This window comes from Euleptes europaea, chromosome 19 (genome assembly GCF_029931775.1).
Source record: "Euleptes europaea isolate rEulEur1 chromosome 19, rEulEur1.hap1, whole genome shotgun sequence".
In the NCBI taxonomy this organism is placed as follows: Eukaryota; Metazoa; Chordata; class Lepidosauria; order Squamata; family Sphaerodactylidae; genus Euleptes; species Euleptes europaea.
The window spans coordinates 245,416-260,263 of record NC_079330.1 but is presented as its reverse complement, the minus strand read 5'-3'; the positions used below and the strand labels follow the sequence as shown (position 1 = coordinate 260,263).

Below are 14,848 nucleotides of genomic sequence, written 5' to 3'. Positions count from 1 at the left end.
AGTATCAGGCAGGAGAGCTTTGGATGATAGTAGGGGCCCTTGGTGTGACCCAAGTAGCAGGCAGGTGGGCTCATAATTTGCTTCTAAGATTACTTCGAGATGAAGGAAAAGCAGTTTATAAATATTTATGAACATGTAAGAGTATTCTTTCAAGACTGCCTGAAACCCTTCATTCTTCTATGTTCATTTTCAGGATGTGGGATCTTAAGGAAGCCTTTAGCGTTGGGCCAGGATCTTTGTGCTGGGTGCAGGGCCAGGAAAGACAATACCAGAAGTTCTGGAAAGCTTGTCCAAGATACCCCTGGTCAACCCCTTTTCCCAAGTGGAAAATTGTACCCCCCCCTTTTTGCCATCAAGTCACATCTGACTTATGGCAGCCCTGGTGGAGTTTTCAAGGCAAGAGACATTCGGAGGTGGTTTGCCATTGCCTGCCTCCCCATAGCAACCCTGGACTTCCTTGGGGGTCTCCCCTCCAAATGCTTGCCAGGGCCAACCCTGCTTAGCTTCTGAGATCTGACAAGATCAGGCTAGCCTGGACCACTGCTCGGTGTTAATTGTCAGCAGGTGGAGAGCTCTGAGGTGACACAGCGTGGAAGCAGCAGTTGTTGCATGGCTCCTAAAGGCAACATTTGAGGAGGTCTGGGCCTTGAGAGTTCTGTTTTTGTTCTAGGTTTACCACTGCAAAATACTTTACCAGGTTGAAACCTCATGGCTTTTCTTGTATAACTCTTTCTTTAACATGTGCTCTTTTACATCTTTATGAGTGACTTTCCCCCAAGGAACAGGGATGTCTGTAGAGTACTTCTGCCTAACATGAGGTGGTGCTGCCAGAAACTTCTTGAGTGGCCAGGTTCCCTCTCTCTTCCTTCCAGCCCACCCTTCACTTCAGGGAGGCAGTGCATGATGAGGGGAAACGTGAGGATCTATTTCAGGGTCAGAAGCACTGGTTTCCATACCCCCGTAAGAGCAGTCCTGCTGGATCAGACCCCCCCTCCCTGGGGCCCAGCACCAGCTTTACATCACCAAAGCAGCTGGCCTTTGGGAAGCCCCAAGCAGGGTGTGAAGGCAGCTACGTTTCCCTCCTGCTGCCTCTCAGCCCAGACCATCCATCTATCCAGTACTTATTGATAGTCTATCCTCTGTCAATTGATCAAATCCCCTTTTAAAACCATCTCAGCTTTCAAATGAATTGCCATTTCAAATGCAGGGTTCCAGTTTTACATATTTTCTATTTGCAAGCGCAAAGTCAAAAGTGGGGATTGTTAATTTGCGTAACCTACCTTTTACTACTGCCTAAGTCAGGAACACTAACAGAGTCTGCTAGTTTCTTAAGAATCTTTGGTCTGTGCTTTAATGCAGGCTGACTTTTGGCATGCTTATTTTTAGCTGGGGGGCCATATCGTAGTGTTGTTTATTGACACAGACTTGGTCACATGGCAGCATTAACTAGCAGGGCATGACACATAGTGGCTGTCAGCTGGTCCCTTTATGTAGGTCAGGGTTGTTAAGATAAGGTTAGTTCGCCTTAGCAAAAAGCCCTTCGGAGGACATTCTCCTTGATGCTGCTTGCTTCTGGAATTTACGTTCCACCCCCTCCCAAAGGCCTGGTGAGGATTGCAGCTGCCACTTACCTGTTCTTTCCAACAGCTTCTGAGGGAGATCGCTTAGCTTTTCCATTTTACAGCTGAAGGAATTTGAGACTCTGGCTTCCTTGGCAAGCTGCTATGACTCCGTGGATTCCCACAGCTAATCCTCTCTTGGTCCTGGAAGTAGGGGTTCCAGTCCCTGCACTGTTTCATTGCACAGTGCTGGTTTGTGAACAGTTTGGTAGGGAGATTCGCTGTAATTATTTTTACCTGTGTGTGTCCAAAAACAAAGTTGGATTATTGGCTCGCTTGAGATTGTTCCTGGGCTAATCGGATGCGAGTTCATTTGAGGTCACTTGTGCTTGTCTGCTGAGAGATGCGCGGGTTGTTCCCATGGAGTCCACATGCCTGTTCCTGGTTTGGAAGTGCCTGGGTTTGTTGAACTTCAAGCACTCCCGCAAGCCATCCAGTCTGTCTTCCAGTGAAAGCACCTGTCAACACCACCAACAACAACAAAGGAGCCCTGAGAGCCCCTGTGGTCAGGCCTGCATTTTCTGCATCAGGTGTAATCCACGTCCTCTCCCAGAGAAATGCACGGGAAGTGTGCACGAAAGTGTCCACATCTGGTACAATTAGCTTGGTAACACAAAGACCACATGTGCTTTATCATGAAAATAAGAGGCAACTGGCTAATGGTTCGGCATTCGAAGGCTGTTTGGGGAGTCCAGCCTAGTAAATATGTGTCTTTCATGCCCCTGCCAGGGCAGGAGCATTGCACAGTGCAGAGGCCCCACAAGTACTTTTTCTGGAACAGGCCCCACAGTGGCATGGGAAATCACCTCTCGCGCTTCCCTCTGTGTCCCTCCCCACCGAGACCAGCTCTTGCCTTCTGGCTTGAGGGCAGCTCCATTTGCTCGGCGCTCAGTCATTCTTTCCGTGTCTTGCCCTTCGTGTGTACATCAGTGTGGTGTTCTGAGCTCTGCTTTTTTTCTGCCTTTGAGCTTGCAAAGACAGTGAGTCAATTTTGCTTTTCTATACTAACTGAGTAGCTTGTCGGTCACTTCAGAGGCCTGTGCTTCTTGGCATGTCATGCTATGGCAACTGGGGGTTACTTTGGTTATTCTTTAACTGACCGGGAAGGCCACACTTTAGTGCTGAAGGTACTGCTAAATGAGGAGGTCAAGAAAACAAATTCACTTTATTCTTTAGGAGCCACCTCTTCTGTATCCTGTTATTGGTGTTATTTTTCTTTGCAGCGTATAATCCTTTTTTGTTTTTGATTTTTTGCCGTCAAATCACAGCTTGACTTAAGGCGGCCCTGGAGGGTTTTCAGTGCAAGAGAGGTGGATTGCCATTGCCTGCCTCCAAATCATGCCTCTGATATTCCTTGAAGGTTTCCCGTCCAAATACTTGCCAGGGTTGAGGCTGAGAGCGTATGACTGGCCCAAGATCACCCAGCAAGTTTCCATGGCAGAATAGGGATTCGAACCTGGGGTTCCCAGATCCTAGTTTGACACCTTAAGCATTGCACCACACTGGCGCTCAATATGTAATCTAGAAGGTATAAATTACCTATAGGAGGTTACTGAGAGGGAAGGCAGCATGGTATAGCCCGATCTCGTCAGATCTTGGAAGCCAAGCAGGGTCAGCCCTGGTTAGTATTTGGATGGGAGACCGCCAAGGAGGTCTAGGGCTGATACACAGAGGAAGTCTTTGGCAAACCACCTCTGTTCTCCCACTGAGTTCGGAGTACATCTTCATCAGCGGGTTTTGTTGTTCCTAGGCAGGATCTAAAAAACCTTTTGCTTCCTGTCACATGTGCTAGGACCGCCCTCTGATATCCAGTTCTCTTCCTGCCTTAGAGGGAGAAGCAGCGTTTGTGGTTAGCTCTGTAGCAAACCTGATTTTTCTAGCCTTTTGACGTCAATAACTCTTCCTGTCTACCTTTCTACCTGTCCAGTTACAGGGACTAGGCAAGTAGGTGATGTGAAAGACCCCTGCCTGAGATGTATAGAGCCATGGGGAGGGGCCGTGGCTCAGTGGTAGAGCATCTGCTTGGTGTGCAGAAGGCCCCAGGTTCAATCCCCAGTTAAAGGGACTAGGCAGGTAGGTGATGTGAAAGACCTCTGCCTGAGACCCTGGAGAAGCATGGGGAGGGGCTGTGGCTTAGTGGAAGAGCATCTGCTTGGCATGCAGAAGGTCCCAGGTTCAATCTCCAGCATCTCCAGTTAAAGGGACTAGGCAAGTAGGTGATGTGAAAGGCCCCTGCCTGAGACCTAGAGAGCCATGGGGGAGGGGCCGTGGCTCAGTGGAAGAGCATCTGCTTGGCATGCAGAAGGTCCCAGGTTCAATCTCCAGCATCTCCAGTTAAAGGGGCTAGGCAAGTAGGTGGTGTGAAAGACCTCTGCCTGAGACCCTGGAGAGCCACTGCCGGCCTGAGTAGACAATACTGACTTTGATGGACTGAGGGTCCGATTCAGTATAAGGCAGCTTCATGTGTTCATGTGTTTCTGTGTTCTTTCCACTCTATCCTTTGTTTGTGTGCACCCAGCAGCCTTTTTCCTCTTCGTCTCTGTCTCCATGCCTCCCCCCACCCCCACTTCTCAGGAGGAATAATGTCAGAAAGTGGGGACAGGGCTTCAGAGGACTTAATGTCGGGGAAGAGGAGCAGGTCGAAGGACTCCTTACCTCCCGACAAGCGTCTCAAGCGGCATCCAAGAACCGCGAAGGAGAGAAATGGGCAAATCGGTCTGATTTGCAAGCAGCGGCTCAAAAGCGGGGCCAAAAAGATGCGCGCAGACAAGATGGCCGCCGCAACTCCCCATTCGGCCTATAAAGTTATGAGGGTGAACCTGATCCCGGTGATGCCGGCTCCTCTGGAGTTCATGCGACCCGGACCACACCGGGTAACGTTGAAATAATTTCTTCCTTAAATTCAGAAGGGGGGGCGGGCAGCCTAGGACTGATTCAACTTATGCGGCAAGCATTAAGAGAGGAGTTTGCCCACATTAGCGACCCTTCCTGCGGGAGTACCACAAGATCTAGGGGATCATCCCCAGTTTCTAGGGCATCCATCCACTCTGAGTCAGAACGTGGGGAAAGCTCTAGTGGCACACGACGTACCTGGCAGACTAAAGCAGATAGGAATGCGCCTTTACCTTCTACCAGCAAGGCCCGGCCACCCTCTCCCTCATTCAGTGAGGAAGAAGAGGGAGAGTTCTCCTCAGGAGAAAACAACAATGAAATAGGGCCACAAAATCAGGACCACCAATCCCGGGTATTTGCCGGGGAAGATTATCAGGCTTTTCTGACCAAGGGCCTAGCAGCCTTAGACCTCCATGAGGATGAGGACTCAGAGGCTGCGAAAAGTAAGGCTAAATTCAAGGGCGCCAAGGAGTTCTTCACCAGACTGACGACATCTACCCGGGCCGGGCCCTTTCCTGAATATTTTGAGGGCCTCCTCAAAACTGAATGGCAGAAGCCTCTATTGAATAGACAACTCCCAGCTACTGTTAGAAAGATGTATAATTTGGAGTCCTGGGCCTCCAATCTCCTTCAGGTACCCTTGGTTGAAGCCCCAGTCGCTGCTCTGCAGTCGGCTGGCTTACTGTCTGAGGATGGGGCTGGTAACATCAGGGACCCCCTAGATAGAAAAGCTGATTATGCTATCAAAAAGGCTCATGAGGCTTCGGCCATATCCATCCAAGCTTCAGCTACAGCAGCCCTAGTGGCTTGGGCCTCCATCATGTGGATCAGGAAAATAATTGACCTGACTCCACAAGATAACAAAAGAGTACTGAGTGGCCTCAACAGTGTTCTAAAAGCGGTAAATTTTATGGCGGATGCCACCCTTGATTCTATGGCTATGTCAGCCAGGGCTCTGGCAGTTTCCTCTATTTCCAGAAGAGCTCTTTGGCTACGGTCCTGGTCAGCTGACTTCGATTCCAAGTCCCTCCTACTGGGATACCCCTTTGAAGGAGGTCGGCTCTTCGGCTCTAAGCTAGAGTAGAGGCGAGAGACAAGAAAAGGCCCGAAGTACATAAAGAAATTTGGAACACGTAAAAGGGGTATTGAACACGCAAGCGGACTGGCTCAGCCGACAGCAGATGGACGAGGGGTAGTGGTCCTTGAAGAGAGAGGTCTTCCTACAAATCACAGAGAGGTTCGGAAGGCCAGTTATGGATCTCTTCACGACATGCGAAAATCATCAGCTTCCAAGGTTTCTATCAAAATTCTTGCATCCAAGGGCCAAGGGAATAGACGCACTACTGTCCCCGTGGCCACAGGGTCTTCTTTATGCATTTCCCCACTTGGAGACTTCACGTAGTACTGCAGGCTCTAACCTGACACCCATTTGAACCCTTACGGGAGGCTTCCCTGGTTCACCTTAGGATGAAAGTCCTTTTCCTCACGGCCGTGACTTCGGCTAGGAGAGTGTTGGAGCTAGCGGCTTTATCATCTAGGCGAAGCCTTTGTGTATTCCATACGGATAAGGTAGTGCTACATCCAGATCCAGCCTTCATACCAAAGGTGAATTCTAAGTTCCATAGGCAACAGGAACTCCATTTGCCATCCTTTTGCCCTCACCCTTCACATCCAAAAGAAAAGAGCTGGCACACCTTGGATGTAAAAAGAGCCTTACGCATCTTCTTGACGGACAGAACCATTCCGACGTTCAGAGTCTATTTGTGTCTATATCACCTCCAAATAAGGGATGTAAAATGTCAAAGTAGTCTATCAGCAAATGCATCAAACAGTGCATCCAATTGTGCTATCAACTTAATAACATCCCGGTTCCCTTGGGGATTACTGCACACTCGGCCTTTGATGGTCATGCATCCGTGGAAGAAATTTGTAGGGCTGCGACCTGGTCGAGCCCTTCCATGTTCATATGTCACTACAAGATAAATACCTATTCTTCATCCAACGCGGTATTTGGTAGGAGAGTCCGCCAGAATGTGGTTTCAGATGATCAGTGAAGACTCCCTCCCAGTTAACGTCAGCTTTTGAAGATCCCGCTGATGAAGATGTACTCCGAACTCAGTGGGAGAACGGAACCTTGGCTTACCTGTGAAGGTTCCTTCTACACTGAGGGAGGAGTACATCCTGCCCACCAGGGTGAAGAATCGAAACAGATGAAGAATGCAGTATTCAAATATTCAAATTGGTTTGCCCCTGAAAGGAATCAAAGTGCTGCATTCTGAACCAGCTAAAGTTTCCGGGTTGTCTTCAAAGGCTGCCCAAAGAGAAAACAGGTAAAGGAAGACCTCAGAATGTCAGAAAAGCAAAGGTACACAGGACCAGATGTCAACATCAAAATTTCAAAAAGTGTACAATTTATGAAAAGTGAAATACAAAAATAAATATATTTGTGTCACAATATGACAGACAATTCCTCAGTACACTAGTACCTAATGTGTGAAAATACTTAACAGCTCTTTACAAAGTCACACATCAAGAAATGAATTCACAGTAAGTGATGATTCTTAACAAATGTTAGTCACACAGCCAAATTGCAAAGAATTATTCAATACAAAAACAGGAATGCCGGCTGATAGTTCCTGTTTTGATTTTTTCATCAGTCCACAAGGCTCATAGCTACTGAAGCAAAAAAATTTCAGCAGATTCAAAATATGAATAAGTCATCGAGAAGGATCCTGGTTCATGTCCTTGGGTCAATAAATGTTATGTGTGCAATGCCCAGCATAAAGTACATTACACTAGACCAGGGGTGTCAAACATAAGGCCCGGAGGCCAGATCCGTCCCCTGAGAGCTTTTATACAGCCTGCAAGCTAGCTGAGGCAGCCCCCTGCCCCAGCTCTTGATCTGGGCTGGCGAGGCCTGGCCTGGCCCGACCAAGTGACATTTATGTCATATCCTGCCCTTGTAACAACTGAGTTTGACCAGTGGTGAGGCTACAGAAGCGGGTGCTAAGCATGGCCAGATCAGAGAGAGCCGGTGGACCAGATGCAGTTGAGAGAAGGCAATTCTTGGCCGCTGCACCAGTTCCTGAATGCCAGTTGTAGGAGGCAGTTGCATCTGAACAACTGGTTAGTCACTGGTCTGATCCATCAGGGTGTCTCATATGTTTTTATGTACTGCAAAATGTGTGTGTTCCATTTTCAGAACATGTGCTAAGGTAGCGTAGGGTATCGCAATAAACAAGATATAGTACAATTTTATATGCTAAGTGCAATTCTAAATACTTTTTATTTAGTAGTTCTAGAAGTTTGGGAGGGCAGGCGGCATGGTATAGCCTGATCCTGTCAGATCTCAGAAGCTAAGCAGGGTCGGTACTTGGAAGGGTGATCACCAAGGAAGGCTCTGCAGAGGAAGGAGATGGCAAACCCCCTATGCTTCTCACTTCTCGAAAGCCCCTTGCTGGGATTGCGGCTGCCGTAAGTCAGCTGCAACTTGACAGTGCTTTACACACATACAGGCACATACACAAACATGCAGAGTGCTAGAGGTTTAGGGCAGGGGTCGGCAAACTCATTAGTCAAAAGAGCCAACTATCAACAGTACAACGATTGAGATTTCTTTTGAGAGCCAAATTTCTTAAACTTAAACTATATAGGTAGGTACACTGTTTATTAACTTAATAAACTTTAATTAAAGCTTTAAGTCTTAATTAAACTATAGGTACACTGAATAAAACTTGATATCATAATACTGATCTTATTTATTGATAAAAATTAAATTGTAAGTCCCTGCCATTTCCCCCTCCCCGTCCGGAGTCCTCGTCTGGAGGCCTGGTCTACCGCCATAAAAGCCTATTGGTAGACCTGGCTTCTGGCTGAGTCCCATTGGGAGGCCAGGTCTACCCATTGGCTTTCTTGGCAGTAGACCTGGCCTCCGGAGGCCCATAGAAGCCAATTGGTAGACCTGGCCTCTGAAGGGGGACTTTTCCCCTGACCTGGATGGCCAAGGCTAGGTTGATCTCTGCCCTGGTTAGTATTTGGATGGGAGACCACCAAGGAAGTCCAGGGTTGCTGCACAGAAGCAGGCAATGGCAAACCACCTCTGAACATCTCTTGCCATACGTTAGGTGTGACTTGATGGGACTTTCCACCACCAAAGATTTGCACCCCACTTTTCTCTCCAAAGGGACCCAAAGTAAAATCTCAGCCGCCAAAAGAAAAATACAATGTTAGTAAACCAAGCAAACAAAACAACAAACAGTGTCTTGGGTTGGTCAGGATCACATAGTTGACTCATCTCAAGGTGTTGGCGTGTGTGAGAGCCCAAGCTTTATAATACCTGCAGGGAAGGAGGACAGCCTTTTCCCAGAGGGAGGGAATTCAATGCTGCTGGCTTGCTATCAACAAGATCTTCCTCACCCCTAAGCCCCTACCTTCTTTCTTTATCTAATCTACCTCCCCAGGACTGTTCTGATAAAATGGAGGAGGGAGAGCTGTACCCCCTACCCTAAGCTTCATGAAGGGCAGGGTGAAAAGATGGTGGATGGATAGACCTTTCCCATGTGCAACTGTACACTCGGTGGGAATAATACTCCTTAGAAAAATGGGAGAAGCCAATGAGTGAGCCCCCTGTGACCCTTGCAGGTAGTTGTGGAAAGTTTGACCTGTACTCACCAGCACATAGCTCTGGGATGGGGACTTCCCAGAGTGATTTGGATAGGAATACGATCATTGTTGCCCTTGGCGGTCTCCTTGGTTTGGGTTCTGGTATCTCTTTGGTGGCCCTGATTGGGCAGACAGGCTGGATAGAAGTTTTGTAAACAGGTACATTAGACAGTTGTACAAAATGGGGGAGAGGTTTCTTCCCTGCTTTGTCACATAGCATGGAAGTAATGGGGACCATTTAAGTACCAGTGAAAGAAAGGTTCTTAGCCGTGTCTTGTTCAGAGAGCTCCTGCCATGCCTGCGTGCTGCTCACGGGGTCTCTTTGCTGGGTTCACGAGGCTGGTAACTGACCACCGGCTGCCTGGAGGGGGTCGCTGTGGGACCATCGAATCCTAGACCAGGGTCTGGAGGCATCAGTGGGTGCAGGCATCTTTTGGGCTCAGCCAGTGGTTTGAAATGTGGCAAGCCCTTAAGCATGCACTTCTTCATGAAGAATAAGTAGGGAGTGTGGGGGAGCTGGAGAGCAGCAGAGGCCCCCCTCGTTGCCAGGGCTCCAGTCCACATTTTTGTGGTTACGAATTATAGCCTGGCGTTACTTTTCTGCAGACCAAGTTATTGCTTAACTTCATTTGTTAGATGTTGAGCTGCACTGCAGTTTGAGTCAGTGAGAAAGAGCTGCTTGTGTCTTTGGAGATTGGCACCAGAGTTTTGTGTCGGTTTTCCCAGTGTGTGTTCCACATACCAGTCTGGAGAAGTGACAGTAGGGCTGCAGAAGGGAGAGGCAGGTTGTGAAAGTGCTCTGTGCTGTGCAGACGGCCGGCCAGCCGTGATTGAGGATCAGCAGGGCATCCTGTGACATCTGGAATCTTTCATCTTCACAGGACAAACTGCTTTTTGTTCTAGCTCACTCTCAAAAAAAAAATCTAAACTCTGATGGTCTTATTTGTTGCTAGAACAAAAGGATTAGCCAAATTGTGATGGCAATATGGATATAAAATTGAACAAAATTAGTATGGGAGGTAAAATGCTGCTTTGATCAAGGTCTGGTGGTCGGGAATCCGTTCTTCCTCCTCACCGTAAGGTGGAGGGCCTGTTTGGCGGGATGTGTCCGCACTTGGCCACAGCAGAGCCAGAGCTCCCTTGAAGCGCAGCGTCTGCCGCACATTTGCTTGCTTCTTGGAATTCATTTCTTCAGGGGTGTAAGTGGTTTGGTCTGGCTCAGGGGTGGGCGGTCCCATGTGGGGTGGGATGTGGTAGGAGCTGTGCCTTTTTGTCTGTGGATTATTGCAAGGAGTCCTTTGTCATGCTGTGTGTGACCACAGGTACTGGCTGAACCTGACTCTCCAGCCCACAGGTGTTCCCACGAGGTTGAAGCATCTCCCAGGAGTGTGTTTTAGAGACGAAACCTAGGGGACCGTTGCTGCTCTTGTAGGAGTATAAAAGCAGTTGAAATTTCACCTCAAAGCAATGAGAGCTCTAATTAATTGGCGATCTGGAAAAAATCACTACATATTACGACTTCAACATTTCCCAGCGTTTTGGAGGGATAGTGGTATATTCATTGGGGATTTTGTGTGGTGAAAAATCCCAGCTGTATTCTAGACAGATGCATTTGCACTCTCTTATGCTTAGATATAGGTCTAACCGGCCTACAGACAGACAGTGTCAATGAGAGGGGGTTCTCTTCACTGCTATATTCTTTGTTAATTATAACCCCATCCAAGGCCATATGTTCCAGTAAAGCTCCAGTCAGGGCTGATACTCCATCTGTTTTCCAAAGGTAGAGTCCCTGACTTCAGCTTAGATCTTAATCTGTTCAAAATGTAATTATAGATTTTGTTATTCTCTTACTGACAGCAGCACCTGGCAATGGCTGTGTGATGCGGCTGCCGGAAGGACTGCGAGGCTCCACCAGTCCTGGGTGCCCTGCATGATTCCTACACATCTCTTAAGCTGCTAAAGCTCTACATTACACTTAATTAAATCTTCCCTATTGTTGAAAAATGTAACAGGATCTACTTGACGTATTACCCACATTCAGTTTCCTCGACTGCCATCTCTGGATTTTGCAAGTGAATGTGCTTACATGAGGATTATGAATTCCTTGTATGGGTTAGAAGCGAGTTGTGAAAATTGCTTTGTGCCATATAGAAGGAATGAAGGAAGGAAAGAAAGAAGGAAGAACATCGGAGTCAGTGGAATGCTTCTGCCTAAGAGCACCAAACTAAGCAAATTAAAGGCTTCTCCTTTGTGCTGGCCAGGTAGCACAAGAGCAGATCGGCTGCCTGTCAGACTCTCCAGGTTTTTGATGGTGTTGGATTCCTCAGGAGGTGCCACTGCAGTGCTGTTCATGAATGCTTTCCAGTATACAGTCTAGGGCAGGGGTGTTGAACTCAATTGTTACAAAGGCCGGATATGACATAAATGTCACTTGGTTGGGCCGGGCCATGCCTCGCCAGCCCACATTAAGAGTGGGAAGGGTGGCTGCCTTGGCTGGCTCGTGAGCCAGATAAGAGCTCTCCAGGGGCCGAATCCGGCCCACTGGCCTTCTGCTTGACTCCCCTGGTCTACGGGGCTGTTAAACAAATCATGCAAATCCTGCATGGAGCGGTAGAGTTTTTTGTGGCCTGGGTGACCTGGCCCTTGGGGTGTTTTTGTTCATTCACACACACGCACACACACACACACACACACACACAAGCAAACTAGGTTGAATCACACTTTTGACTGTTCCTCAGAGAAGGTGTTTATATTAGTAGTTATATTAACCCGAGTTGTGTACATTTGGCTACAGATGGGCTGGAAGTCCGACTCGTGTAGTTATTTCCAGGCTGCTGCTTTGCCTCTCCCTGTGTGCTGAATTGCTGTGGTCTCTTTCACTTCCATAGCAGCGACTCCAGCAGCAGTTCAAGTGACGAGTCTCCAGCCCGGTCTGTTCAGTCCACGGCTGTTCCAGCTCCCACCTCCCAGCTGCTTCCATCTCTGGAGAAAGATGAGCCCCGGAAAAGTTTTGGGATCAAGGTCCAGAATCTTCCCGTGCGCTCCACAGGTAAGATTTGGGTTCATGAGGCATGATTATCATCTCCTGTGCAAAATCTGGCACCCCTCAAAACTCATTAAGAAATGTTTCACTGGGAAATGCCAGTCCAGCACTGAGGTGTAGCTCAACAGATCCGGACCTGGTTGACGTCTGGAGGAGAGGTCTCCTGGGATGCATTCCAATGGAAGCAGCCTGGAGTCCCATGGCAGAGAATGGGGTATAGATGCCGAGCCAAAGAAGATTTCTGTAGTTGGCATCACGTTTCTGGGTAGCTAGGGAGACCCAGATGCCCTGATCTGGATGACCCAGGATAGCCCAATCTCAGAAGCTAAGCATGGTCAGCCCTCATTAGAATTTGGATGGGAGGCCTCCAAGGAAGTCCAGGGTGGTGATGCAGAGGCAGACAATGGCAAATCCTCTCTCAACATCTCTTGCCTTGAAACCCTACTGGGTGGCCATAAGTCAGCTGTGACTTAATGGCACATTCCACCACCAGAGAGATCAGGGGCTGTAGCCTTTTCCAGCCCTGGTTGATGAGAGGGAAGCAAAGCTCTGTGTTTTGTTTTTTAAGAGAGCATTTTTTTCACATAGGAAAACTGAATAAAGGAAGCTCATTGACATGCTTGACTTATTGACATGATTCAGCCTTTATTCCTCTCAGAGGGATGAGGATTAGCAGAGCTGAAGCTCTGGCCAACAGCTGTCCTCATCTGCCTCCCGTCTGGCTTCTGGGGTTTTGCTAGGATGCCCTGGGCAAGAATTGCCTGTAGGTGGAAGAGGTGGGACTGGGGTGGCCGGCTGCCTGTGGGTGAGCATCTCTTGCACCACCAGTATGGACATAAGAAATGAAAATGGCCACCTGGTGTTTTTGTGCAATAAATGCCTGGTGCCGTAACAAGGCGTCACTGTTTTGGCTTTTGCCTCTCGGGTTTAGACACCAGCCTTAAAGATGGGCTGTTCCACGAGTTCAAGAAATACGGGAAGGTGACTTCGGTGCAGATCCACGGGGCCTCCGAAGAGCGCTACGGGCTGGTGTTTTTTCGGCAGCAGGAGGATCAAGAGAAAGCCTTGAACGCCTCCAAAGGGAAGCTCTTCTTTGGCATGCAGATTGAGGTCACAGCATGGATAGGCCCAGGTGAGCAGAGACCTGCAGGAGCACAAAGGTTGCCTGCGGCACGGAGCCCTTTCTCTAGGCCAGAAGCACCTCTGAGCAGTGCTTCCTTAGGCAGATCTTGCAGGAAGAAGTGGCTCTGTGGACGCACGCTCTCTCTTAGCTACCACTTGTGGGAGGCAGGTTGTGAAAATGGAAAAATGAAATTGGAGCAGATTAAAGGTGACACACACACCCAGTTAATGATGCTAGTAGACACAGTGCAATCTGAGGCAGCCTGGAATCTAACCTCAGCGAGAGTTTGGCTTTTGCAGTTGGAGGAAGTCATGAATTGCACTGAAATCAATTCAGAGCAGCTCCCCTTTGTCCTCATTTCAGGTACTTGTTGAATTCCGTTTCCTGCCAACGGAATACATTCCTTCAGTGTTTGCCAGTCTGCTGGCTTTGATAGACTTTAATTTTCTGGCACCATTTGGTCCCAGGGTAGGGGTGGGCAGGATGCTTCTCTCTTGACGCGGCTCATGGGTTGAGATTTTTAAGAAGGTGACATCAGAGAACTCTTTAATCTCTCATTTCAAGAAACTGAAAGTGAGAACGAGTTTCGGCCTTTGGATGAAAGGATAGATGAATTTCACCCCAAAGCAACAAGAACTCTCTTCATTGGCAATCTGGAAAAAACCACCACGTATCATGACCTTCGAAACATTTTTCAGCGTTTTGGAGGAATAGTGGTATGTATATTGGTGTGTTTGTGTGTGAAAATGCATCATATTGTGCAAGTATGTTTGCTCCTGTCGTCTTGCAGGAAAGCTTGAGTCAGCTTATAAATTATTTTTAATTTTCTTGGATCTGTTAAGTGAAGCTAAATTTTACTTGAGAGGCTGTTCATTATCCCTGGATAGCAGCATATTAAGATCCTTCAGAAAACAGCCTTTCCAAGGTGCAGAACAGTTTAAGGTCTGCATCTCCTCACCGGGGCAGGTGATAGTGTTGCAGGTGAGGGGGACTCTGGGGGTTTGAGTCTTGCTTAGCATGATCTGTTTGGGACCTACAGATGTGGAAGATGGCAAGCAGAATGGGTGGGGAGCCGGGGGGCCACCTTAAGTTTTCCACTCTCCCTTTCATGCATGCCCAGGATGAGGAAAAGCCCTGAGAACTCTCAAGGGGGGTGGGGACATCCACTGCCAGTGATGCAGGATATGGTGACATCCACATCATGCCCTGCTTCTTTCAGGGAACAGTGGCACACACACACACAGAAACAGTCGTCTGCTTTCCCAGGGCAAGTGGTAGCTCTCCACTTGTGTTATAATATGGGTTGTCTGATCAGGTCTCTGCCCTCTTCAAAGAACATGGTTTGCCCAGGTTGGTTGTTAGAGCGAGCACACCCTGACCAAAGAGTTCTTTCTCTTTGCTTAAACCCATTAAATTCCCAGGGCTAGATTTTTGTGGTCAGTCACTGATTAATTTGGTAGATTTTGGTTGCAAATAAAAACATACACAACAGATAACGCAGATAAAATA

General features: G+C 48.2%; 1 protein-coding gene across 1 annotated transcript in view; it reads left to right on the top strand.

The window, feature by feature from the left end:
• The window catches only part of SPEN (spen family transcriptional repressor), a 61,417-nt gene that overhangs the window by 30,357 nt on the left and 16,212 nt on the right, over positions 1–14,848 (top strand). Inside the window, exons 4-6 of the mRNA XM_056864939.1 lie at positions 12,062–12,222; positions 13,148–13,348; positions 13,904–14,055. Coding sequence (XP_056720917.1) covers positions 12,062–12,222; positions 13,148–13,348; positions 13,904–14,055 — 514 coding nt within the window. The remainder of the gene's footprint in view (positions 1–12,061; positions 12,223–13,147; positions 13,349–13,903; positions 14,056–14,848) is intronic.